At 39.7% G+C, this 27,415-nt stretch overlaps 2 protein-coding genes across 3 annotated transcripts in view; one reads left to right on the top strand and one right to left on the bottom strand.

Moving 5' to 3' along the window:
* The window catches only part of LOC139694231 (serine-rich adhesin for platelets), a 42,146-nt gene extending 25,328 nt beyond the window's left edge, over positions 1 to 16,818 (top strand). The window contains exons 2-7 of the mRNA XM_071592675.1: positions 2,387 to 2,588; positions 2,986 to 6,898; positions 10,447 to 10,728; positions 12,354 to 12,572; positions 13,647 to 14,277; positions 14,353 to 16,818. Of these exons, the coding sequence (XP_071448776.1) occupies positions 2,461 to 2,588; positions 2,986 to 6,898; positions 10,447 to 10,728; positions 12,354 to 12,572; positions 13,647 to 14,277; positions 14,353 to 14,540 (5,361 nt within the window). The 5' untranslated portion in view covers positions 2,387 to 2,460 and the 3' untranslated portion in view covers positions 14,541 to 16,818. The remainder of the gene's footprint in view (positions 1 to 2,386; positions 2,589 to 2,985; positions 6,899 to 10,446; positions 10,729 to 12,353; positions 12,573 to 13,646; positions 14,278 to 14,352) is intronic.
* A 5,818-nt stretch (positions 16,819 to 22,636) lies between these two features.
* LOC139693860 (venom dipeptidyl peptidase 4-like) overlaps positions 22,637 to 27,415 on the bottom strand; it is a 308,421-nt gene continuing 303,642 nt past the window's right edge. For both annotated transcript variants that reach the window (XM_071592169.1, XM_071592168.1), the window contains exons 15-16: positions 25,476 to 25,687; positions 22,637 to 24,506 (exon numbers count right to left, since the gene is read on the bottom strand). In XM_071592169.1, the coding sequence (XP_071448270.1) occupies positions 24,363 to 24,506; positions 25,476 to 25,687 (356 nt within the window). In that variant the 3' untranslated portion in view covers positions 22,637 to 24,362. The remainder of the gene's footprint in view (positions 24,507 to 25,475; positions 25,688 to 27,415) is intronic.

Here is a 27,415-nt window from a genome sequence, read left to right on the forward strand (position 1 = left end):
AGCGGCACAGGAGAATGACATATCGTTGCCAAAGCCGCATCTGTGTATCGATACGTTTCAATTACAGTTTCCAGATGTTTTCCGTCTATTTCACGTATCTTCCTCACTGCGTACATGCTGTTTCCTGCAATCGCCTGGATTTTCCATGCCCCGCATCTCTCTTCTTTTTGGTGTCGTAATATCACGTACCGGACCTCTTGATATGGTTTCCTCGATGACCACGGGACGCGCCGTATGGATTGAATGCGTCCATCTCCACCATACCGCGGAGAGCGTTTCACTCAGGGAACAAGAAGCGTTGAAGGACCCCAGCCGTTCCAGGGGAGCTTCAAAACATATTTACATCTGTAGCAATTATCTGTGGCTATGAAGCAAATGAACACAAAGTTTCAGTCCAGGGCTAGACAAGTCTTTGTGCAGAAGTTATAGCTAATTTGCCCTAAATTTAAATGTATAAATATCGCGGATGGACAGGAGGGCACGGTTTCTATTCCTGGTAGATGCCTCTGGGTACCGTCAGCTAAAACAAAGCTGTGTGATTTTTTTAGTACAAGATCTTCCTGGGAAACTACAGGCTGCACCGGGAAAGAAACTGGCTGCTTGCCCCTATGTGTGAATTTCACTCACCTTCGGTGTTAGTACTGTTTTGAACTCTACCTTCACCTATCCGACCAACCTTCGGGTTGATAGCTATGGCTTTATATCCGTCGGAATTGCTCTTCCAATTGGAAAACTATTTTTTATTGTAGCAATTCATGGAATTTCATGGAAAAATACATTATTTGGAATTTGAACTTGGAACCCCTTTCTGGGAATGAAATTGCGCTCCTCTCTGGGCCTATGAGGGTACCAAAATCAATGAAGGAGTCAAAGATAACGTTATTTCATACTATAAACGTTTGCTACAATGCATGCCGGGAAATTAATATGTTGCATATTCTTCGTGGAGTGAATACTACCGTGGAGTGTGTGGTACCGTGATAGGGTTATTTCTTTGGAGGAAGTGAACCTTCTTTTTTATAAACTTTGTTAAATCATGCACTAACAAAATAATAATGCCCTAGGACCAGCGAACATTTCCTGTGTCACTAATGGCTTGCGTTTAAATGGATCAACTCGATATAATATCTTTAAACCCCCACCTCTCAGAGAAAATATCAGCGAATCAGTTCAGAACCATCAAAAACGAATATTATATCAAACGTACGTACAAAGGCATGAACACACTTTAAGCAGAATTTTCGAAAAGATACATGGTCAGAGGCTGGAGGATTGTCAAATTTGAATGGTGGTTGAAAGAAGCGCGATACTTTGGCGTCAATAACGGAAATTTATATACATGATATATATTATATATATATATATATATATATATATATATATATATATATATATATATATATATATATGTATATATACACATATATATACATATATATATATATATGTATATATACACATATACTATATATACATGATATATGAACAATTCGCACGAATGGAAGGCACAAACGCATCATTGGCCCATATCAGAGCACGAGTTGTCTGCTTTTCCAGTTCAGGTCAGACTCGTGAGAGGCTTCTGCAACTTAACTGATCCCTCGACCGTCCCTTTAAATCCGCTGAACGGCTTTAATGTACTCCAATACCCGCAAAGGGAGCCAGAGGCAGCTGGTGCGAGGACATTCGCAATCAGAGGGGGAATTGAGATTAGTGCTTCTCCTAGATGGAGGATAAGCCTCGAATGCAATCTTTGTACCCCAAGATGCATGGCTCCCGTCCTAGACGTCCAATTATCGTGTAATACTCAGCTCGTTTACCGCAATTTTTAAGAATGTCTTCTAAATATTTTATATATTTCATGATTTTTATGCATCTGAGCCAGGTCCCAAATGCTAAAAACGCATACCGGGGTTCAATTACTTTGTGATTTCGAATGCAACCTAACACTCATCAACAGATGCATAAGGCGTACAGATGTTCTCAATCTCTCAACAATGTTTTCACCTCTTGATGACGACATAATTTGAGACCGGTCTTAAATGACGTTGAAGTAATGAAACTGCAAACTGAGGGCAATAAAATCTTCGGAAAACCATAATAGAGTCATTGACTTACCTTAACAAAGTAAGGCCAGAAACATATCAATTCCCTTTGAGAGATCGTTGAGGTCGATACTTTGTGGAGATCCATTTTGAAAGCACGAAGCAAGTTCAAAGACTTTGCGTCGCACATTTGGAAAAGCAAAGTATTTCTTCGTGTTTTATATCATTTCCCTACTATAAAAAACAGAAGAGTTTTCACAAAAAGTATTTTACTGTTAATTTTTGATGAAAAATTACATAAATATTTTGACAAATTGTAAACCCCCACCTCTTTTCCATAGGAGTAAGGGAACCGTGGCAGGGAGCCCTGGAAGACGCCTTCGACTGATCACACAACGGCCTAAGCTTCGCCGACATGCTTCAACGGCTGATCGCCACGCTGGCCCTCATGGGCTTGGCGGCCTTGGCCCTTCCAACGGGCAGGCAAGATCCCCTGCCCGATGAAGTCGACTCCGACGAGACAAGGAGAGTCCTCGGGTCCAGGTATTTCTCCCTCAAACTATTTCAATTTAAACTGTAGTCATACAGCAACCCATGCCGAATACATAACGGCGACAGATCTTTTCTGCATTTCTCTGTGAATTCGGAGCGATAATGATTTCTCTCATCCAAGTTACTAATGGAAAATTAATTTATTATGGAGAAGATTTTTAAGTCCAATAATATCATCCGGTAATTATGCAACTTTATGCTTATGGATGTATCGTTGATTGACTTAACTCAACAGCTTACCAGTGAACTATGTGAATAGGTTCTGCGCTGAAACCAAGCCAATATTTTAGCATGCTATATTTTGAATCGATTTTTTTGTGGTGGAAATTGAATATTATGTATAGTTTCTTCCTCCTCGGGAACTAATAACTCTCTCTATTTTTCCCAGTGTGGTTACGTCTGTTTCCGTCATAATGGATCTTGGCCACGGTGGCGCGGCATTGCTTTCCGAGTCTCCGGGGCAACACGCGGACGCTGATAACGCAGCCGGAAGCAGCCAGCAGTCAGAAACGTTTGCCAATAGCCCCTTGTTCACGGACAAACGTCCGGTTGGCAGCCCCCCGGCCCTCATGTCCCCGGACCGGTACGAGTTCTACACATTCGACGAGTCAGGCGAGCTCGTTCGGCGCTTGATGACGCTGGAGCAGATCCAAAGCCTCATAGCGGGCGGAGACGACGCCCATCGGCTTGCAGCCCTCACGGCGGACCTGGAGGCCAACACCCCGCCTTCGCCTTCGGCCAGCGACCCGCAGGAGGAGGTCGTCGCCAACGTGCAGCAGGTGCTCGCGGAGGAACTGCTCGCCTCGATTCAGAAGAACGGATCCGAGCCGCAGGAGGGCGAGGTCGAAGTGGAGGCCGTCGTCCAAGAAGTCCCACCGCCGCCGTCGTCTTCACCCGAGCCGGCGGAGCAGGGCGCGTTCGAAGAGAGCCACGAGGAAAACACCTCCTCGTCTTCGTACGGAAGTGAGGGCATCGGCGGATCAACCGATTCCTCTGACGAAGGCTCTCAAGTTGAGGGGGCCAACACTACTTCGCAAGAGGTCAATTTTGGTGGAGCGAGCGGCGGAATTCAAGAGACCGGAATGCCGTCATCCCCTCAAGATAGCGCCGAAATGACCTCTGAAGAATTTGGCAATGAAAACGCTTCATCGAACTCCGACTCATCGTCAGATGTTTCCGTCACGCCGGGAGACGAAATGTCTTCAACACCTCCTAACTTTGCATCTCAGCAATCTACCTCCGTCATGGACGACGTTGAAGCATTAACATTGGCTTTCAGCGAAAAAACGACGACAGAGGCAGAAACAGAGAGTTCTGTGGGAGAGGACGGCAAAATTACGCTCTCCCAACATCCTGAAACGATTTCGAAGAATGAGACGATGGGGGTACAGGTAAACGACAGCATTCCAGCATTTTCAAATGAAGACAGCGAAGGAAGTAAAGAAACCTTAGAGGGTAAGCCTGTTCAGAATTACGCACATACGACGGGTGGATTAAATGATAATGCAGAGTTTACGAACAAAAATCCCCCATCGGTTATTCATCAAAAACTGCCAGAGGAATCCGAACCTTTTCCGGATCCTATTCCCGAAATTATACTTTCCTCTATGCACCACCACTCTGAGCAAACTAATAACCCAGTGGTAACTATGCACAATGAAAACACTGATGCAACTCTTAGCATTGAAGATGCACTTCACGAGGCAATCGGTATCTCTACAGAGTATCCACCGTCTTTTGACCACCAAGTAGATGAAATTCCGAATTTATCACACACAGTCGACTTCCAACCTCCCGAAGAGGCGGATTTGTCAGCTTACTTCCCTGATTACAACCAGACTTCCAAGCCCACGTCTGACGAAAAAGAAGAGGATTCCATGAAAATTCAAGGGTTGCTTGGATTATTTTCAGATAAATTTTCCAGTTTGATGGGTTCTTCGGATACGTTTAACAACGCAGACAGCCATCTAAAAGTCACCACAGAAATGGAAGATGTAGCCATCCAAGATGACACAAAAGACCCGAATCAATCAGAGTTTCAGGATCCGTCAGCCTCCCTCATGCCTCCTCTTACTGGCGAAGAGGAAACCACTATTACACAGCATCTAGGATCTGGAGTGACTGAGATAAGTAACATAAAAGACCAAGCCACTGATTCCGGAGAGGAAATCGACGAAGAAGATAGCGACCTACTAGATGAACTAGCGGAATCTGTGAGTGGTATTCTGTCCCAAGTTTCGGACTTTGTCGATGATTCAGAAGAGGGTACTTCAAAAAAGCCATTTGAAAAACCGGTTCATTCAGTGAGACCACCAACTGCGAGTCCAGACGGAACAACTTTAGGTGAGGATCAAGAAAAATATACGGAAACGACACACGTAGGAATCTTTTCACAAGAGACTTCAACGCCTGCTGGCCACACACATCATAAAGTGGCTATGTCGGGTGAAGAGTCCACGTCGACAGACGGAATGCATGGCGTCGTATCCCTGAAACCAGTAAATATTGGCCATCAAACGGATTCATTTCCTTACTCTTCCACGGAGTCATTCACTGAGAAGATCCCCACAACTTTCGACCCAATGAGCTTGAGTAATAGCTTTTCAACAGATTCTTCTGTAAAAACAGATGTTGTCACTGTGAGTTCTGCTGAGGAACCTGACAAAGATGTTTCCAAAATTACCAGTCCTACACTGTCAATAAAAATACCAAACAAACAAAACGAGACAGTCGAAAGTGGTGATGGCTACGCTAATAACACCTCTACAATGGAAGAAGGAGAAGATACGTCCGTGATGGATAACATATCTTTTTCAGATGGCTCCGCGGCATCTTCAACAGAAAGTTCCGATGCAGAAAATACAGGTGGAGAAAACAGTACTCCTATCAAGGTCGCTCAAGAAGATATTGTTTCGTCAATGAATAACTCTGATAATGATGATAGGTTTGATACTGCCACTAAAGTGATGAGTGAAGATGGAGGATTTGAATCTTCAACAGCAGTACAGCACTCCGAACTAGAGATTGGTAGTAATGAGAAAGACGACGCTGTCAATGGAATTACTGTTAGCTCAGCATCAACCGAAAATGTGAAATATTCGGAGGACACCTCGGTAGTGGCTTCTGAAGAATCTACTGAAGGTCTCTCGCCATTCAAAGAGTCGATACTACATGGAAGTACTCAGAAGCACCCCGACAGTTTTAATACTGGATTCGAATCTTCAGCAACAGAACAACACTCCGAACTAGAGACTGGTGGCAGTGAGAAGAATGACGCCGGCGATGAAACTAATGATAACTCTGCCACAACCGAAAATATAAAACCTTCGGAGGACGCCTCGGTAATGAATTCTGAAGAGTCTACTGAAGGTCTATCGCCAATCGAGGTGTCGGCACCACATGAAAATAATCAGGAGCATTCGACAGTGAGCATTTTTTCACCTGTCGTGAAACCTATACTCAACAAAACGGGTGAAGAATATCTATTAGAAGAGATGCACAAGGTAGCGGCTGAGGAGAGCGACCCCATGCTGAGCGCATACGCCGACGACGAACGACCGGATGAACAGCCGTCCTCGCCGAAGGATGAATATAGTGAACCAACGTCTGACTCACAGAACGCCGAGAACGGTGACGAAGAGAAGGAAGCGGCCGATGGCGAAAAGGTGTCAACAGTAGCCGCGGATCACTATGACTCGATCCATTCTTCAACTGAGGCAGCAGGAGAACCATCGACGGAAACCGAAACCCCTGCCCCGACCTCTGATTACGATTCGAAGATAGAGGAGGGAGCAAGTGAACAGACCACGTCCGATGAAGCAGAAAGCCCTGAAGAGATCGCCATCAAGACACCGTTGGGTGACGCCTTAGGAGGCGATACATCACTCTCCGCTGATAATGACCTCGATCCGAATTCACCCGATGCAATCAAACCGACGACGTATCGCCCGGACTATACGCTCCTCCCCACACCGCAGGCGGACGGCATCAACGATTCCCACTCCTCGGCATCCCCCGACGATCTCCCTGACCCCAACGGCCTCTCCCCCCTTCTCGGCCAGGAGAAGCCCGTCCCCCCCAGCCAAAAGCCATCGGTCTTCCCCGTGTCGTCATCCACAGACAAGCCCCCGAAAGCATCCACGGTCACACCCGGAGGTTCAGTGGTGCCGCCCTTGATGCCTGCCTTCCCTCCGGCGCCTGCTGGAAACGTGGGACTGGAGGCCACTTCATCATCTATCGATCCAGACGTCAAACTATTCGTGGACCTATGCAATGACTTGGCCTTCTCCCTATATTCGCAAGTAAGAGTCTTAAGTTATTTTTCGCTAAGATTAAACAATTACTAGCAGATTTTCCTAAAGTTACGTCTAAGACACATTGTCTATTTAATATCGTTGCCTACCCCACGGTATGGTATCTACAATACTGCAATCACAATTCAGATGCTATGCAATTCCACCAATTCAACTGAAAATTATGTTTTATGTTTTGATGTTTTGTGTTTTATAACATTGTTCATCCGCCAATTGCAAATCCTACAATTTCCTAAACTTATAAGTAGTTCTGCGAGAATGTTGTCTACCCCTATGGCCTTAAGGTTCAACTATGGTTTTACCCGACTTGTCTCTAACTGTTAATACAGATTTCCCTTCTTACTTCCCAGCGGTGTTTTAATCTACCTGTCTAGAGCACTAATTTCACCCTTCCCCTGAAAATTTTCCATATCCTTGCACTGACTTCCATAATGCATCTTTTGCCCTACTTCTTACCCGTCTCAATTTATTATTTAACTCTTTATACTTCCTTCTATCTAACTCTGTACTTCCATTTTCTTATCTCATACTACCTTGATCAAAAATTTCCCGGAATTTATTCAGAAAATTAAAAATACAAGTTTATTCATCTAAATCTATATTGTCCCCTTCAAAGTAATCCCCATCGACTGCAACACACTTATGCCAGCGCTTGATCCAATCCTCGAAACATTTTTTATATTCGGTTTTCGGTATGTCCATCAGTGCTTCCTGCGATTTTTCCATTACTTCCTCTCGGCTGCTAAAACGCGTTCCCCGTAATGGTTTTTTAACTCGATTGAACAGAAAGAAGTCACAGGGAGCCAAATCAGGTGAATTCGGTGGCTGTTGGATGGTATTTGTTGCATTTTTCGTCAAAAAATTACGAATAATGATAGCACTGTGCGACGGTGCGTTATCATGGTGCAAAATCCACGAGTTTTCTGCCCACATTTCTGGTCTCTTTCGGCGAATTGCTTCACGCAAACGTCTCATAACGCCCAAATAATACTCTTTGTTTACTGTCTGGCCTTCTGGCAAAAATTCATGATGCACTACACCGTTGTAATCCATGAAAACCGTCAGCATTGCCTTCTTTTTTGACTGAAAACGACGTGGTTTTTTTGGTCTCGGCTCATTTGGTGAACGCCATTCACTTGCCTGATGTCTGGATTGCGTGTCGTACTCATAAACCCACGTCTCGTCTCCAGTAATGATCCTTTTGATGAATGTGGGATCGGATTCAGCCTCGCAAATCATGTCTTTTGCGACGTCAACACGGTCTCTTTTTTGCATGAAATTGAGGTCTTTTGGAACCAACTTTGCTGCTACACGACGGAAACCCAAATCATTAACCACAATGTCTTGGGCGGATCCATAGGCAATGTTCAAGTCCTCCGCTATTTCTCTGATGGTTAATTTGCGGTTATTGACCAACATTTCTTTTACTTTATCAATTTTTTCACCGACTTTCGATGTCGATGGTCTGCCACTGCGTTCATCATCTTCGATTGACTCACGACCACTTCTGAACCGCTCGTGCCACTGGTAAACGACCGTTTTTTTTAGAGAATCGTTGCCGAAACACTTTTCCAACATTTCCAACGTCCGTGCGCCACTAAATCCGTTTTTTACGCAAAATTTAATACAAGTTCGTTGTTGCAAATTTAAATCCATTTCTGAAATTGTAAAAAATCGCCAACACACACAGAGATAGATGTACTCTTGGCTACGTAACTTTTGCAAATGTCAAGTTATGACACTAAGATTTAAAGGGAATATCAACAACAGATGTACCAATTTAACAAAAAAAACAGAACTCAAATCGGAACGATGGGAGCGCCACACGGTTGTTATTCCGGGAACTTTTTGATCAAGGTAGTATATATTTCTAATCATCTTGTCCTTAGTCCATGGTTTTCTTGCTCTTTTCCTATGATAGTTTCTTTTTCCGCTTTTGATATCCTTTTTTTAATATTTCCCATCTTCTCCTCGATAGTACCCGATTCTGTTTTTCACTCATGATTTTCTCTACAACTTCCTGATGCTCCTTCCTTTTCAATCCAGTTAATGCTTCTGCGCCCCATCTCCTAAACCGCCTTCCCTGTTTTATCTTTTTGAAGCGAACACTATATTTCATAATAATTAAATTGCAAAACATCCCCAATATAAGTTAGTCAAATTAATGCGATATACTTAAAATCCATTCCAAGATAAATATTTTATGCTAAATTTCGGATTATAATAGGAGTGAAATAAATTCACGGCCTTAAATCAGAACACCCATGAAGAATTGGAGTCACAAAAATCGGAGGGATGGTTAAGAGAGAATTAAGTTGCTCAGAGATACAATTAGTTAAGAATTGGTTTAGTTTCTAACTCTAATATTTCAGTGCTATAAACTCAGATCACCACTTAAATCGAAATAAAAGCATGAATCTCTAAAGTAAAGTTTAGTCGACCTGATCTATGAAAAATCTTCTATACTATCTAACTAAACTATGAAAAATCATATGACTACTAAAGGTTTAATGAACTTTTTTCCGGTGTTTTTCTTTCCCCTCCCGTCTTACTTTCAAATCTATCACATGGAGAAGAAAAAAATTTCAGGAAACTAAGCACCCCATAATCCATTCCATAACCCATTGACATAACAAATCGTGAGTTCCTAAGTATTCAGAAAATTAACTTCTAGTTAAGTTTCCATTTGGGGTACGATATTAAAGCTCTCATTCGAGCGGCCATGGGGTTCTTGACCAAACTCATAATCCTATAGAGATGTATGACCAAATGCTATTTACTTGGTTCAGTCAGAGTAGATCGAAAATTCCCTTGTAGCCAAAATATCTCCTAAACTAGCCAATTTAAATTAATTAGGCGACCAGATATGACAAAAAGTAGAGTTCCCCCAGTATGTGCAATGACAGGAGCTCGATTACAAGGTTGAAATGATTTACATCATTCTTCCAAACACTGGCTCCCGATTACAACAAAGAGGGTCACGAAAGAATATAAATTTGGTGCATATATTTTTTTTGTGCGAATAAAAATCACGTAAAGAATATTTTGTGAGGATTTCATTGCTGAGAAATACAATTATATGTTAAAACCCTCTGTGGTACAGGCATGAGCATAATTAGGCTGACAACCAGTGACGACGGAGAAATGCTCCGCCGTACTTCTTTTACAGAGATTTCCTAAATCGTATTAGAATTATTATGAAACTGTAGTAAGGGAACATGCCAGTTACACCGGAGTCAAAGTCTGCGTTTTAACAGAGTTTTAACAGATTTCTCGCCATCAGAATGCCCTGGATGAGCATTACACGAAGAAATTGACGGAATTATGATTTCAATAGATTTTTGGCCTTGTAAAATGGGTCCGCGATCGAATGTTTAAGGCAATGTCACGAACCCATTCCCCCAGAGTTTCACAAACAGCGACTGCATGCACGTAAAGAGTGCTGGGGGATAGGGGTTTCACCGGATCACACATCTTCGAACCCCATGCTCACTTCACTTCTCGTGATGCAATAAAATGCTCGACTTATCCCACAGGTCACCGGTGCGTCTCAGTCGGTGCCGAATATCCGGGGCACTCACGGAGGAGGCGTGCAGACGCGCAGCTTGGTCGTGTCTCCGTTCGCCATTTCCTCCCTGCTCGCCATGGTGTTCCTGGGTGCCCGTGGGCCCACTTCCGAGCAGATGAATGACCTCCTACATCTTGACGACGTCGTCACCTTCAACCCGCACCTCGTGCTGCAGAACGTCACGGAATCCGTGATCACCAGTCCGGGAGTGTCGGCGGCTGCCTTTGTCAGGGAACTCTACAGCGATAAGGTAAGGTTTGCGCAGCGGTCAGTTCATCAGTCTCTCAAAGACAAGGCACCCGAGGCAGGACGGGTGAAACCCATGACTTCTTTGCTTAACATGGCATTAACGTTTGCTGATAGCCAGTTATTTGGTTGCAGGATTACTTACCTAATTGCGATGATCCATGTATTTACGCCAATAGTAATTATTTTTAACTATGTATGAGAGGAATCTTTTGTCACAATCGGTTTTACATGGTGGATCTAAACTGTACGAATACTCTGCTGCAGGGTATCTCATAGCTGATGAAGAACCTGTGACTAGTTGCTAGCTGGAGCAGGTTGAAAATAAAATAATTCTCGGGTGAATATTCACAAATTTTAACCATAGATTTTCGCGTTTAACACAGTACTGCATTGTAATTAGGTAACTCGCCAAGGCCCAAACTTGAGATTTAAAATGCCTGAATATATTAATTTCTAATTTGGACAGAATGAGGGAGGAATGCAAATGCGAGGAGGATGTAAATTTCATTCATAGAAAACAAAAAAGAATCGAAGTAATTAGTTAATTTACGATACGTGTATATATACATATATTGTACATTCATTATTCATTTGTACAAGAAATCTGTCGAGAGACATTTGTTTTTACCAACCCGAAGTTTTTTAAAAAGGCGACATATTATTCATTAATACAGGTATTACGTCAATGTTGACTGTCTTCTTACGGCTTATTCTTTGGGGAAATTTTTAAACTGCTATTTGTGACTTTTCATGCACAGTGGAGATTGTGCACGAACACTTGGTGCTTCTACTAAACTAGTGTAACTTGTGCTAAACACAAACGTGTAACCACCCGGTGGTTCTCCGCGTCACTCGTTATACGAAATATTCTTGGGCACAATATTTTTGCTCGTTATTCGAAATTATCACTATCCGCGGTGTTCGTTAAGTTAGGTTCCACTTGTCGTGTCGCTTGAATCACACTGTAAAAAGCTAAAGCTATGTGATTTTTCGGATCTTCCTGGGAAACCATATGTGTGCTGTGTTTATTTATTTATCGACTTAATTGGACGAGGTTGAAACTTGTAGTTCCTTCTTCCACCTATCCCTTATATTACAGACATTACATTGAAGACAATCACATACAACCAAGCCCTAGCTGGAGGAAAATCCACCTCGGCGGGAATCGAACCCGCGACCTCTAGGTTGGTAGGCGGGGACGTTACCCCGCCGCCACCGGGGCCTACAGTTCCATTTCCTGGGCCGGCATAACCGCCCCAGGGAAAGGAACTGGTCCCCCTTATTACCTTGATGTATGAATTTCACACGCCGTCGGGCTTAGTACTCGGTGAACTCTACCATCACCTATCAACCCGACCTTAGCGTCGATTGCTGTGTTTATAGTCAATTATATATCACTTGGTTCGGTTAAAAATAAGCATCTTAAGCTCGTAATTTTATCATAGCATTTGCAATTCCTCCTCCCGGTTGATCTATTTCCCCTTCATGACGCAAGATCAATTCCTTTGGGAGATAAACAGATTTACATTTTTTCAAACATATTTAATAATGAATCAGATCCTTCCTTGAAATTTCCAGCCTCATCGCTTCCTGCCTCTTTGAAATTTGTCTTATTTCCTTCCACAGTCGAAGGGCCATTTGTTGGAGTTTTACAAAGCGAGGGCCAAGGCCTTCTATGAAGGTCACGTAGAAGAGGTGGACTTTAAAGATGTCAACGATGTGATCCGTCGCCGGACCAATCACTTGGTGCGGTGGCAGACGAGGGGACGAGTGCCGGAGTACCTGCGCGGCTCCTCCCTTCGACTCCGCCCGCCTCTTGCCGCCCTCTCCGCCAACTTCTTCGAGGTATGTACGCATGCATGTATTCAACGGCATTGTCTCGAGGTATCCAACTGATGCCCCCATCATGATTGATTGGATTGTGGCGGTGGATTTGCCTGGAAACCATCACATAACAATTATCCTCTCTCCGATCAACATCTGTACCATTAATAGTCACAATTGGGGATGCCCTATTAAGCAGCGTTCATGGAACCGGGTCGGCTGAATTCCCCATCCTATGTCGCTACCAAAACAATAAGATCCTTGAAAGAACCTAATGCCCCCTTAGCGACTTCGATTAAGACATTTTGTATCTTAACTTACGAGGAGAAAATACAGCAGAAGTACATTCGAGTACATTCGCAACACATCTCTTTAATTTGCTTCTTCGTATCCGACCTATCAATGATGGGGTTTGTAATATTTTTAAAATTCTCCTAAAAGGGATCTCCCTCAATATTAAAATATTTACCTTGAATTTTAATCCTCTGTCTGCGAGTGACGAGAACATTGATTCCTCGCATAACCTATTTCATATTTACATGCTTTTGTAGTAAAATAATCTTCAGTTCGATATGAGTATTGTCCATATGATTGTGACGCTTAATGTTGTTAAAATCTTTGATTCCTAGTGAAAAGAATGTTTAACATTTTCTGGGTCAGAATTACTTGAGAAAACCCGGTGGGAATCCGATAGCAGGATGTTCCTCTCTCGCTCCAGCGCCCGCCGAAATTCGCATTGGCCGGACACCTTTGCGTGACATTGGCGCAAATTTCCGTGGCCCTGAAGGAATCGTGGGAGAGGAGGAGATCGAAAAGGGACCGTTAGGAAATTCAAACCCTCCGAAAGAAGGAACAATATTTTGCACCTTTGAATATTTCTAAGTTGTTCTGCTGCACAAATCCCAGCGGGTAACCAAAACCGGAAGGCGGCATCAAGGTGGTGAAGGGAAACACGGCATCAGGGATGCGCATGCTGGATATCCGTCTGATCGATACCATCCACCGAACTCGGTCGGCGGGGGGCATTTCCTCCCGCCCCCCTTGCTTCGATGTCATGACGTGATTTATGGATTATCTCACCCTCTTCCTCCCCAGGCCGACTGCCAGCGGGCCTCCAGCTCGGGCTCGGACGGCGAGATGTACTTCGAGGTGCCGGCGATGGGACGCCGGCGCCGTCGCCTCGTGCCCATTCCGGCCGTCGTCTGGCGCGGCGTGTTCCTCGCGGGTCACGACCCCGGCCTCGACGCCACTGCCCTCGAACTCCGGCACGGCGGCGGGGAGGTGAGCACCGTGCTGGTGCTGCCCGGTCGCCACGGGCACTCCGTGTCCGACGACCCGACCGGCGGTCTCGCTCGCCTCGAGGCGTGGCTCGCCAAGGGCGGCAAGGCATCGTGGTCTTCCGTGCTGCGCAGCGCCGTCCCCCGCGGGCCCATCGAGGTGCAGCTCCCGCGCTTCGCCCACCGCTCCGTGCTCAACGTTACGGGCGCCCTCTCCAGGATGGGCCTCCAGGACCTCTTCACGGGCGGCAAGGCGGACCTGAGGGGACTCGACGGTGGCCTCGGAGGGAGCCTCCACCTCTCCGACGCCATCCAGATGACCGCCTTCGGAGTGTGCGCGGAGGACGGCAACTCAAGGCGCCACCTGGAGACCTACCCATCGGCGCAGAGAACCGGCAGGGCCGGCGGCGAGACGGAAGAGGAGGACGAGGATTGGCCATCGACGGCCGGTCGCGGATCGCCCCGGGCGTGGGCAGAGGAGGAGGGCGGGGGGTTGGACGAGCAGTCTTACGCGTTCGCGGCAGCCGAGGCGGCCAGGGAGCTGCCCCTGGCGCTGAGGCCACGGCAGGCGAGGATCCCCAGGCCGCCGCAGGGGTCGGGGGTGGTGCTTCCGAGGCTGCGCTTCGACCGGCCGTTCCTCTACTTCGTCCGCCACAACCCCAGTGGCTTCATCCTCCTCATGGGAAGGTTCAACCCGCGCCTCTTCCCTTAAAAAAGACGTCAGAAAGACTCGGAGAGTATGAGGAAAAAGTGCTGTGAAACGCCCCCGTTCGTATGCATGAGAGATATCCCCGCGCCAACGACTCGGCGCGTAGTCGACGCCGTTTCTTTGAGCGCGTTTACACTAGGCGAGCATTAGGGGAACGAGCGAATGAACGTTTTCTAGTTCAGATGAAATTTCCAGTTGTGTGTTCACATTGCCATGAGAATTTATTTGCAAGTCACTGAATGATTGGATGCAGGGGTGGGGGAATATTGTGGGACGCAAGCCTGGTTCTGACCACTGCCTTTCTGGTTAGGTTGCATTCACCCGAGGAGAACATTAAACAGGCTGGCACTCGAGTGTGCTCAACAGTTTTCTTGCCCCAACACCAATATGAAATGACTTTCACTCTTTGAGTGGCCATCATTAGTTTGGGCCAGTTACACAGTGCTGTTTATGACTCCATGCTGCTCATTGATTGACAGCTTTCTTTGACTTTGTAAATGATACTCAAATTCATTTATCAGGTATATTGATCAACAAAAATGAATTTGTGCATAGAGGCAGCTTGCTGTTTGCGCCAGGTGCGAACTTTGCTCCAGTTCATTGCCCCCATTCATGCTCACCTAGTGTAAATACAAATGTGAATTGTCTTCCGAGTGTTTGTTTTCCATTCACTTGTTTCAGTCAGGGAAGAAAGTGTGGTACTTTCACTGTTGGGGAACTGACATTTTGTATTATTTAGTGGTTAAAAATTTTGAACACTATTGTGTATATTTCTCCTAAATTATCAGGTGTCTTCACTTGGTAAAGGAGTTGGAGGACATTATAATATACAGCATGTCTGCCAAAACATATCTGAAGGCAGATATGAATTCACTGTACTACTTCATTGTAGTCAAGGGAACTAAATATGTGACCTTGCGCGGTATATTTACCCTAAAAAACAAAGCATTGCATTGTGCCTTACTGCATGATTTACAAATGTACTTGCCATTATCACTCAAGGTAATATTTCAAATTCTGGCGAATAGATATCATGGGGATAATGTTTATTTTTTACAGCATTAATAAGTTTCAATTTTTCCTGATATTCACTAATTTTATTCAATAGTTTAGTTGGTAAAAAGCTGGAAAACAATGGCAGCAATTTTAGGATGAAATAACATTTTAATAGTCATTGAGATATATAACAATAACATAAAAGTGAAATTACTAATGGAACTCCAAACAAATTGATTGTTCTTAATTCTTAATAGTTACTCAAAGATGTGTGAAGGATGCTCTCATTTGTAGAAAAATGTATCTCAGGAAAAACTTTATCTTCCAACCCCTCGTTTCTAATATGAATCTCTATTTTTTGATGTGATACTAAACTTTTGCATTAAATAAAGGCCGTGACAACTACATGAAGAAAGTTCTCAAGTTCCAGTTATATAAATAAAAGAGGTAAAAGTGCAAGTTATACTCTTCAAAGGGGAGTTATTTGTCCAAGTTCAAATTAGTCTAGTGAAATAAGATCATCTAGGCAGAAAGAGTTCCACTACCTGAACTGCCATAATATATCAAAGGGCAAAACTATGCAGTAATTCACTTTGAAGATGACTTTCTTCATCAAGGTGACATCTTGACCATCATATTTTTTCTCTTCCATTGGTAATCAGTCTCAGAAGTTTTTGTATTTTCATTTATAACAGTGAAAACAATTTTTAGTTTTAAAATAAACACTGAACACTATATTTTATCATTGTCTTTATTTTCCTTTATGATATAAAACCACTTGAATGGCTAGATTATGCATCACAATATTTCTTTGTGTGATACAAGATATATTGGAGAGTTATATGAGCCTGTGGTCTTCTGTCTGTAGAATTGTTGATACTAATTCATGTGCATTTATTTCAGTAAATTTTCCATGATCTACATTTAGTGACTGTCATCAATGATCTCATTAAAAGCAAAAAAATGTTTAAAAACATCATCGACCTTTCACAACATAATTATGCATTTATAATTTGTTCTGTTGGCTATTGAGGCAATATTCATTATTTAAGTTGGTAATGAGCTCTACAATAGTTCTGTTGCCTCATGAAAAGATAAATAAATAGCCTGTGTCATAATACTTTTTCATGCAGATGTTCTATGTCTAATAAAAGTTCTATTTAATTTTATTGTGAAGTTCATTGATTTGTTTTTACAAGCCTGAAGAGTCTGAATTCAAAGTTTTTTGGCTTGTCATCAAGTGCCTTGTGTATTCTTGCAATTGTAATGTGTTTGTATTTGAGATATTCAGCAAAATAAATCCAATTTCTTTGTTAAAATAAAATTTAAAATTAATTCTGAATGGAGAAACACCTATACAACTGAACCTCTTCCAATTTAATCATTTACCTAGACTTAACTCATCACAGGCAATGATAATTTCATTTTCCATCCTTCCACATCTGTCTTAAGTCACACCAAAATATGGAAGGTGGATACATGGAGGTGAAGTTCAGAGTATGTGTAATCTGGATGAGTGGATTTTGGCAAAACCTTTGCACAAATATGTATTACAAACATTTAAATATAAACTCTATAAAAGTTCAAGTAGTTTCTATAAAATATTCTGCAGAGACAATGTTATAATTTCAGGTCAGACTCTACAATACCCTTTTTCAACTATCTATCTGTCCTTGGAAAAGAAATCGGCATAGATTATGTAACACCCAAGTCCCCAAACACTCCTGATCAAAGGTTAAAGACCATCTGGACCTGACAGTGGGAACACTACACCAGTGTCTATAAACCATATTTTATTACATTTTATTAAAAAAATCGTTTCTTCGAAAGAAACCAACTGTCAAAATTTTTCCCTTCCTTCGCAATCAAATTACAGATTGAGTGAAAAGTGATGCTGAAAATGTATTATTACCTCCATTGGTTGGAGAGATAATTTCAATAAAATCAGAGTGTAGAACAAATAGATTTAAGCTCTTGTTTTTTTCAACAAATGATAAGGGATCAGTGTAACATTATCCAACTGAGGTGAGGTCATGTTCGGGTAAAAATTCGTCTGGTGTGTATTCACCCCCTGCCACAAACCCTTGGGTTGCAGGGTACATAAAAAAATAAAATAACCCTATGACCCCTTGCTCTCAATTTATAAAGGTTAGAAAACATTGACTGTTGTGATCATGCAATTTTTGTGTGCAGATGAAGCCAGCAAAAAAAACATAATTAACCCTTTCAAATGCAGTTCACTCTCAGGTATTCTACTTCTCACGTGTGGTGAAGACGGAGGGTATTGAGTCTCTGTAACCTTTATTACTCCCAAATGAATAAAATAATCTAAATAATAAAAAACATGGAAATAATAAAAATAATCTAGATTCACTGCTTATTTAATGGAATATTTTTATTTATTTATTTTGGCAAACATAATTTTTATGAAAGTTTTGAAAATATGATTGCACACCACAGAGTGGGTGAAAAGGTACTTTCACAACAGTGAGAGGTTTAATCAACCCGCGGGTCGGTTGTCCACTGGTGAGGTAGGGGTAGCCTACTTATGTCCTTTGTCATGAAAAATTCAGGCACCAGGTTGGTGTGGCTCTCTCCATGATGTCCGTAAAATTCCATGAAGACAATATACCATCGAAAACAAACAGCTTGGGGTGTCATGGGTCACATGGGCAATTGGCTAGATGACATATCCACAATGTTGTCATGTCCCACAAGCTTAAGTACTAAATTATTCTCAAACAGCAAATGGACACTGGTGTAGTGTTCCCACTGTCCAGTGTTCAGATCTGAACATTCCAAAAACCTTTAAACAGCTCATCATTGAGAATATTTAGAGGACACTGCATTGCGAACATGCAAAACAATATTACTGTTTCCCATACAACTGCCATTTTATGTCCCTCCCTGAAAAAATTTGGGTTCCGGGAGGGGACATGCATATATGATGCCATAGTGGCATTGTAGTAACTAACACAGAGAAATATATAGAGTAGATATAACAATAATGACTTCAAGGATGTATTTGTTTGCTCGATAGATTTCAAGAAGATGTTCAATGAAGTTAATTGAGTAGAATTAATGAATGCATTGCAATATCAGGAATAAATTCGAGGGAAAGGAGAATATCCTCAACCTGAAAAAATCTCAAGACTGCCCAGATATGAGCTGTTCTTTACCCCTTATATAACGTATTTTGTAGCGCTTAAGATGCAACACCACCTGAGATGCGCAGTGATATTTTGGCTAGAATTTATGAAAACTACTTGGATCAGAAAGAAAATGATCAAAGGAATTGTTATATTTAAAATTAGCAGCTATGTCAATATTTATTTATCGTAGAACTTTACTCATATGCCATCTTTACTTCTATCTAGCACATTTATTATTCCACAGATTTAAAAAGACATCATGATAGTCTCACTCTCTGCCTGGACTATTTCAATTGAAAACACTAGAAATCAATTGCCATTTATTATCCCCGCACATGTGACTCAGAAAAATCAGCTATAGACATACCTACAGCTTTTTTCTCAATTACATACATTTTTGTTGTAACAGTAATCCTGCTCTTCTGGTGATTTATTATCCAGTTCTTAACATGCTCCTCAAGCTTTGGACACTTATGAGCTCATGGACATTTAAGTTTTTCAACTCAGTTCTGCATATCCTGAATCTAGCTCCTCTTCCCGCTATTCTCATATCATCTTCTCAACTGGAGGTGGGCCAAAATGCCTCTCAGCAGCACTGCTTCCCAATTCTGAAGTGTAATTCATGATTCCAAATCTAAATGCAATACAGCGTGATAGTTTCTCTCCTAAGTTCACATGAGGTCATATTCATTTTTAACTTTGATGCCTTTAACTTAGATGCCTTTACGACACATTTATCCTACTTAATATTGAATTACTGAGTTTATTGGGAGAGATACAGTGTACATATGTATATATGTATTACTAAACCCAATTTGTATGAAGTTCTGTGGCAACACCACATGTGAGGTGTAACTAAACGTGTAATATTGTATATATTTACAATATATTTGGGAATCATTTTAGGAAGTACTTTCAACAATTTATTAAAATGCAGACTTGCTTGCTACTGAAAAAAGAGATGTTATTGAAATTGTAATTAAGGCATCGATTTAAGGAAAATACACTACTATTATAGTCTGTGCAAGAAAATGTGCACACAATAGAATTGTTCCGGTGAATCAGCTTGTGCTTTATATGTGATATGTGCTTCATACCTGCATACCTTTATTCTTCACCCCTGGCCTGGCTGCAGATGCAATTGTGTATCCTGTGTCCATCCAAAATCTACCTTAAATGATAGATTACCAACAATAATAATATGGCTCCGGACAAGGCGAATTTTCAGTTGCAGCAGGATTAAGAATATATTCAGAGAATGTTTCAAATGTATTAATAAGTATTCAGAGGAAATGCTTGCCATTTCTCTGCTGAGGATGATAAATGACATTGACATTTTGGTTCAGAAATTCACATATTACGGGTAAGATTTTGATACTTAAATATTTTGAAAATTATGCATGTATAATTATATTATTCAGAGGATAAATTAAAAATAAGCCATGACACGCATGTCAACTTTTATTTATTGCAGAATCCTGGAATCAGCATTGGGCCAAAACACCTTTCAGCTGCCTTGTTTCTGCTTGTTGAAGCATAATTCATGAATTCAAGTCTATATTCAATAATGTGTGGCTATCTCCTCTCTTATGATTCCATGAGGTTATTATCATTTTATCTAGCACTAAGTTTCTGTTATTATTTTGATATTATTTGCGGAAAGAATAAATTGAGCTTCTTACTGCCTTTTCTTAGACCGACAGTATTAAATTACTTACCCGACTGATATTATTTGCAATGATAGAATGATTTCGTATTTCCTATTGCAATAACCTTGGGTTCCTATCATATACCCACATTCATATTTGAAACAGAGTGAAAGGAAAGCCCCCAGCATTAAATCCGGAAAATATTAGAGCTGACCAGAGGTACTCTTGCTGATGATTACCCTCTAAATGTGTTTCTGGCACTAGTTTCATGGGACTCCAGTATTGCTCCAGGCCTGTTCTTGTTAGGATATTTTACTCAAAATATTGCATGGCTGGATCCTTTCTGGACATACCTCATAAGTATGGACAAGTAAGGAATGTAATCAATTTGAATTTAGTACAAAAATGTCTTAAGAACTAAGTGGGAACATGTTTTCTTCTTAATTTTTTGGACTAATAAGTTTTAACATGGGTCATGATTTTGTGCACATGGAAACTAGTTTCTGTCATACACATTCATTCTAGATGATATTTTTATTTATGACAGAATGACATAAATGTTTTGAATTCAGAATAGAAAATTTAGAACAATTTTTCTATCACTACCCAACACGAAATTTAAAAAAAATGACCTTGATTTTCTGCCAGCTTGAAACTTTGAGAAATTTGAATGAATTACTGTGCATATGAGCATATTGTACTTTGCCCCATAGGTAGATCCCGGCAATTTTTGGAAGGAAGAGAATTCTGAAATTAGTAAGCATTGCAATGAAATAGTTTTTCTAAAATCTAATTTGTGCTTGAAATTATGCATTTAGTGTAACTGAATAAAAGAAATATCATGGACCCTTGGTTTTCCAAAATTCAAAATTTATAAATGCTCTTGATCATGGTTGGGTCCAAAAAAGATCAAGCAAAACAGCATTTAAGGTTTAAACTGAAGGCCATGACCACATGCAAGAATACTGAAATAAATACGTACATACCTCTTTGTTACCTTGGCAATGAACTTTTCAGAGTTGCACTGTCTGCTAGATCGGACTTCTTCATTTGAAGTGCTAGATTAGTTTTCCCATGAGAGGAAGGTGTGACCATAATATTCAATGATACCAACAACAGAATGTAAGCAACACTTTCAGTATTTATTCCACAAATTTTGAATCTATGCCTTAAACGTGGACTAAAGCAATTTAACTTATCCTGTAAAATGCTTTGGCACCAACAAATCCCTTTACTCTTTTATCCACATACTATGTGTCCACTTTGGTAACTGCATATGAATTACATCATCTTCCAGCACTAAACTGCACTTCTCAATACATTCTGTTCTTTCTGAGAGTTCATTTTCATAACCAATCATCATCACTTAAAAAAAAATAATGCTAAAGCAAGCTGCACTTTGATTTTGCCATTAGGCTGATGTAAAGATACACTCTTCGTTGCCACAAAAATAACTAGTCTTCCAATTTATATTAGGTACATTGATTATTCCAATGATTCTCTTTCACTTTACAGTCTAGGGAATACCATTCCCCAGGGTTTAGGCATAAAATTTCACATATAAACACATAGTTATTCACATTTTTTCAATGTCTTTGTTTGCAAATATCAACCTGCATATGATGTTTTTTTATAATGACAAAAAATGCAAGTGAACATCACTCCAAGAGAAATAATTACTCTTTCACCATTCATTGTGATGACACATATGCACATTGGTCTACAAAATAGATTTGACTCTTCACGAGGGCTGTGGTTTGTTGGACAGTGCTCTCTTAATAGAATTCCGACAAGTCTTTGATTATTAAATCAAATTACACATTTTACGGTCTCTTCTTTTAATTCTTGATATAAGTAACAGTATGTACATATTTTCAGTCAAGCCTTGCTATTTCAGGCAAATTCATTTCAATTTATGATATATAGGAAATGGCTTCAAGTCCATTCAAAAGAAGAGACCTCTATTTCATCTATAGATGTGATGAATTTATGATTCCCACTCACTTGTTTATAGCTACACACATATGTGTGTGTATGTGTGAGTGTATATATATATACATACAAATATATATATATATATATATATATATATATATATATATATATATATATATATATATATATATATATATATATATATATATATATATATATGTATGTATATATATATATATATATATATATATATATACACATACATATATACATATATATATATATACACACACTATATATATATATATGTATGTATATATATATATATATATATATATATATATATATATATATATATATTCATACATGTATTAATAAAAGTTTTACTCATCACAATGGGGAACCTCTGATAATAAAAATACCATTATTCTGGAAGTCATGATAAAATGATGAAAATGGTTCATTTACAACAAATGGATCACACATTGAGGTCAACATTATTCATATGAATTCCAATTTGACATTGAAAATGTCATGACTGATAATGTTTTAATGCTTTTTCTCTTGCCCTCGCTGACATTTCACAACTATCCACTTGTGTAACAATTGAACAGCATTCAATTTTCAATCCATAAAGGATTATTTTGCATGGCAGTGCATAAGTTTCAATCCAATTTGGCCACATCTCTTGAAAAACTCACTAATTTAGAGTTTAACGCTAAGCATTAAGAAAACCATAATTAGAGCTGAAATTTAATTAATCATTCCACAGCAAAACACAATGATACTTCAATTATCAAACAGAGAGTACTTCAATTATTACTATGGATTCAATTTCCATTTATAGCATAGAGAAAAAGAACATATCTTTAAATTATGGCAAAACATTAAAATATTCAATTTTTTCCAAAAGATAACATTCATTGTCTGAAATTGGACATTATCATGACATGAGTGAAGTATTTGACTTGGTGACTTGCATCTGGTTTGCAATATCAAAATCATGAGACAGACATGTTGTCAACACTAGCAAGTTGATAAGATTTGAAAACAGATTATTGTTAATATTAGTAAAAAATACAAGAGAAATCATCAATTGGGATAAAATTATGACTGATGTGTAAATTGAATCATGGTAATGCAAGTTATGAATAATTTCCAAATAATTTTTGCATTGATCACAATAACTTATACTTTTGTCATTATGAGGTTGAGCAAACTTCTCATTATTTACTAATATTACTTCTAGAATCAAATTTATCAATGAATCATAGCATAAAACGCTCAATAATTCACTAGTCACACATAATCTTGTCATTCTTGCAAGTTTGAATCAGAATTGGGAATTCACAGGGACAAATTCAGGGTGGAAAGAATGATTTCCAATAGAACATGAATAAACATCCCAATGTGTCATCCCTTTCCAAAGTGAGATTTTGGAACATAAAAGCTTCCTGAATATTTAAAAAAAATCACATGTTCAATTTTAAGATCTGAAGTAAATGCATGATATAACCTATGGTACAGTATGGAAAATGAGTATTCCAGATTACAGTAAGAAGCAAGAGATTAGATTATTTTGTGGCTAAAGGAATAAAACACTCTTTATTGTATGATAACTGAATCTTGGATTTCTTTGAGGTATTCAAAGAATATGTAAAACTAAATGGGATGGAAATGTAGACTTTAAAATTCTCACTATATTCATCAGTGTAATGAAATTATTCACCCCTGATTTTAAATTTATTTCTGGTGATTTTAATGATCCAAGGATTGATCAGAAGAGAGAAGGAAAAACACAATTGGCCCCAATATGTCTACAATTTTCTTAGCACTGTTAGAATGCCATAACCACAGCAATCATTTGATTAAAAAAGTCCAATTTCAAAATACCTGTCCTCCCAACAAGAGTGAAGGAACATTAAAGAAATGTCCCAACTTGTTTCAGGATGCTAAACCTCTTCCTCTCACTAACCAACTTTTTTTATACCTTTTTATCTTGACTATACAAGTTTTGTCAAGTATGTTAGCTTAAAAATATTGGTACAAATAATGTTCCAGATGGTTTGATAGAATATGAAACTTATGTGACTTTACTGTTTGAAAGTGAAGAAGCTAGTTCCTATTTCCCACTCTTCGAAATCTAACGGACCAAAACAGTCATCCAGAAAGGCTTCCATGCTTCGGTATAAATGCTCTTTGACACCTGAGAAGCTGTGGTTTTCATCAGGATAGGTCTGTAAGTCAACAAAAACACAATTTTAAACATATCTCAGAATTCATTAAAAGTACAGTTTGAGGTAGGCTATGAATGTGAATGCTGACAAAAAATATTACAGGACATGAATCCTATGATGAGTGATGGGATAGGGTGTGGCAACATAACTGCCTTTTTTCAAAAGTAAAACCCCTTTAAAGAAGGAAGTTGTGTTGTCGCACCCTGTAAAAATTAGAAGTGTGGCTGTGGAGTATGGAATGAAAGGGAATGCTTTAAGTGTCTACTGATGGCATTCCACTTGTTTCCTCAGTGTTTCAATTCGGAAAGCATTCAATAAAGCTTGACTAGAGTGCATCAAAACAATGAGAAAATGGTATACAAATCAGTTGGGAAGCATTTTCTTTCCCGAGAGTAATTGGAGAATTATGTAATGAGTGTAAAGAGCAAAGGCAATAATCCTATCGGGCATTTAAAACTAAGTAAAAAGAGAAATGCATTGACAGGAAGAATTTTCATATGCAGGGAAATATTGGCATAGAATAGAATAAACTGCAAAATTGTTGTTTAGGGGGATAACAACATGATATCAGCTGTTTGAGATTAAACAAGAATTAAAAATAACCGGGGATTAAAGAGGGAAGAGGGAAAACATGGAAAACTATCAAATAAAGCTCTTTTATAGAGGGATATACATGTATGTAGAGCAGGAGGTAAATTGAATTAATATTGTTGGGACTCTTTATCACTGGACATAATTAACAATGAAAACTTGAAACATTGTCCTGCCATCTGATTACTACCAATTTCCAAAGAAGAAATCAAAAATGTAGAAAAAATATTTTTAAGCAAGACTATTATCTAAATTCATTATAATATTCCCATTAATTTTTCATGGGATTTTAAGAATTAATTCATGAATCACCAAATGCATGCCTCTCTGCTTATGTATATTTATCACAAGGAGTGTTCCAAGTACTGAAATACTCACATGGTGGCGAAAGAGCACACCTTCCTCCGTGAGAGCTTTGATGAGCATCATGCTCTGTTGATAGTGCACATTGTCATCTGCTGTCCCATGGATCAACAGGAACATTTTCTCTCTCAAATTGCCAGCTCTTTTTGTCATATCTGCCTCCTCATAACCTCTGTAGTTGTCAGTCACATTAGGCAAGCCCATGTAGCGCTCTGTATATGCTGAATCTGAAATCAAAAAGGAACTTTCATATAATGACCCAAATATGCAACAAAAAACATTCCACAAAGAATGACACTATCAAATGCAACTGATTTTTCAGCCTGATTAAGCAAACCCTTCCTTTTTCATTTTATCAGCTAGTTTCCTTCACTTGAAGTAGACATGGTGTTTTGCAGTGTGCATATTGTTTTATTGAAATTTTTAATTGTTTCACTAATGCTTATCGAATGTAGTTACTGCAGTACTCTTGAAGCTATTTATCACATATACTGGTATATTATGCCATAAGTTCATTTCACTAATGGACTACAAAATACAATTTCTTGCAATTCTGTGCAGTTCTAATATAAATATACAACAGTTTTAAAACCATAAAAAGACATAAATTCAGACATTTTCAAACTATATTCAAAGCAAACATTAGTAAAAATTGTCACAAGTTCAACACGTTATACATTTCATTACTAATAACTATTCTAGCTATTAAATAATGAGTTATTTTAATATTTAGTATTGGGTTTAGTAGGGGTTTGTTCATGCCAAGTTTGAGTTAGCACTTTCCGGGTTATATTAATGTCTTCTTTTTTACACATGTTCATAACACTATTTGGGGATCAGATGTTGCAGTTGTTAGCGTACTGGCTTCCCACCCAGTGCGCCCGGGTTCAAATCTCTGAGGTTGCAGATATTTTTCAGTGGTATCCCGATCCCTACTTGAGGTGCTTTGTGGAGAGCACTTTGAGTGAGTATGCTGTCCGTTGGATGGGACGTTAAGCTGCGGACCCCTTGGCCCCTTTCATTAAGAGTATGCTAATGTCGATGCCGAGTTTCTCTCCACCCTCTCTCCTTTCCCTGCCCATCCCTAATGATGCGAATGACCTCAGCTGTTGGTCGCCTCACCTTATAACTACTGCTACTATTACACTCTTCACACTGTTATAGTGTAACAATGTTATTGTAATATTGCTATATTGGTTAATAGTTCCATGGTACCCTTTGACATGCATAAGTAATAATAGGCTAATGGTCTAGAATGATAAGTATGTAGTAGTGTTTGGATTTTGTGCCCAAACTTATTAATACAGAGCTCTTCGCTTCTTTATTTTGGGAGAAAACTTAAAAGGGTACAATGGCTCCACTACACATCTGAGGGCTGATTATCGGCAAGGGTCAAGACTCTGATGACTACAATGACTGAAAATTTGCCTTGAAAAACCTATCAAAGAACAAAAAGCTTTGGAATTTTGTAATTGGCAAACTACATCATATGAATTGTATCCCATCTCCTAAAGAGAAAGACAACGAAGATCTCAACGCTCATATATTTGAAAAAAAATTGACCTGGGCAAATTCATTGAGGAAATCCTATCAAAGTATGACAAGGCTAATGCCAAATCTGTGTGTATTCCTATGCAAGTAAAACTTGTAAAAGGGGATGAATGTGACGATTCTCCTCCCCAGACTTTCATTGGTTGTCTTAAGTAACAAGCTGTAAATACAAAACCTGACTTTGCTCACTAACCCATACATTGTCTCAGTATAATACGTCTTTAAGGAGGAGAATTAGCATTGTGATATTTTATGGGAAACAAAAATTATTGCCTTATACTGAATGACTTCAGAGACTAAATTGCACAGTATTATTGGTCCAGATAGGGAAAGTGATTGTAATAATAGGATATAATATTCATGATATGTTTGTGAATTAACACATTATCTTGAGAGAGTAAAAA

This window comes from Hetaerina americana, unplaced genomic scaffold (assembly GCF_022747635.1).
Source record: "Hetaerina americana unplaced genomic scaffold, ioHetAmer1.1.p SCAF_5, whole genome shotgun sequence".
NCBI lineage: Eukaryota > Metazoa > Arthropoda > Insecta > Odonata > Calopterygidae > Hetaerina > Hetaerina americana.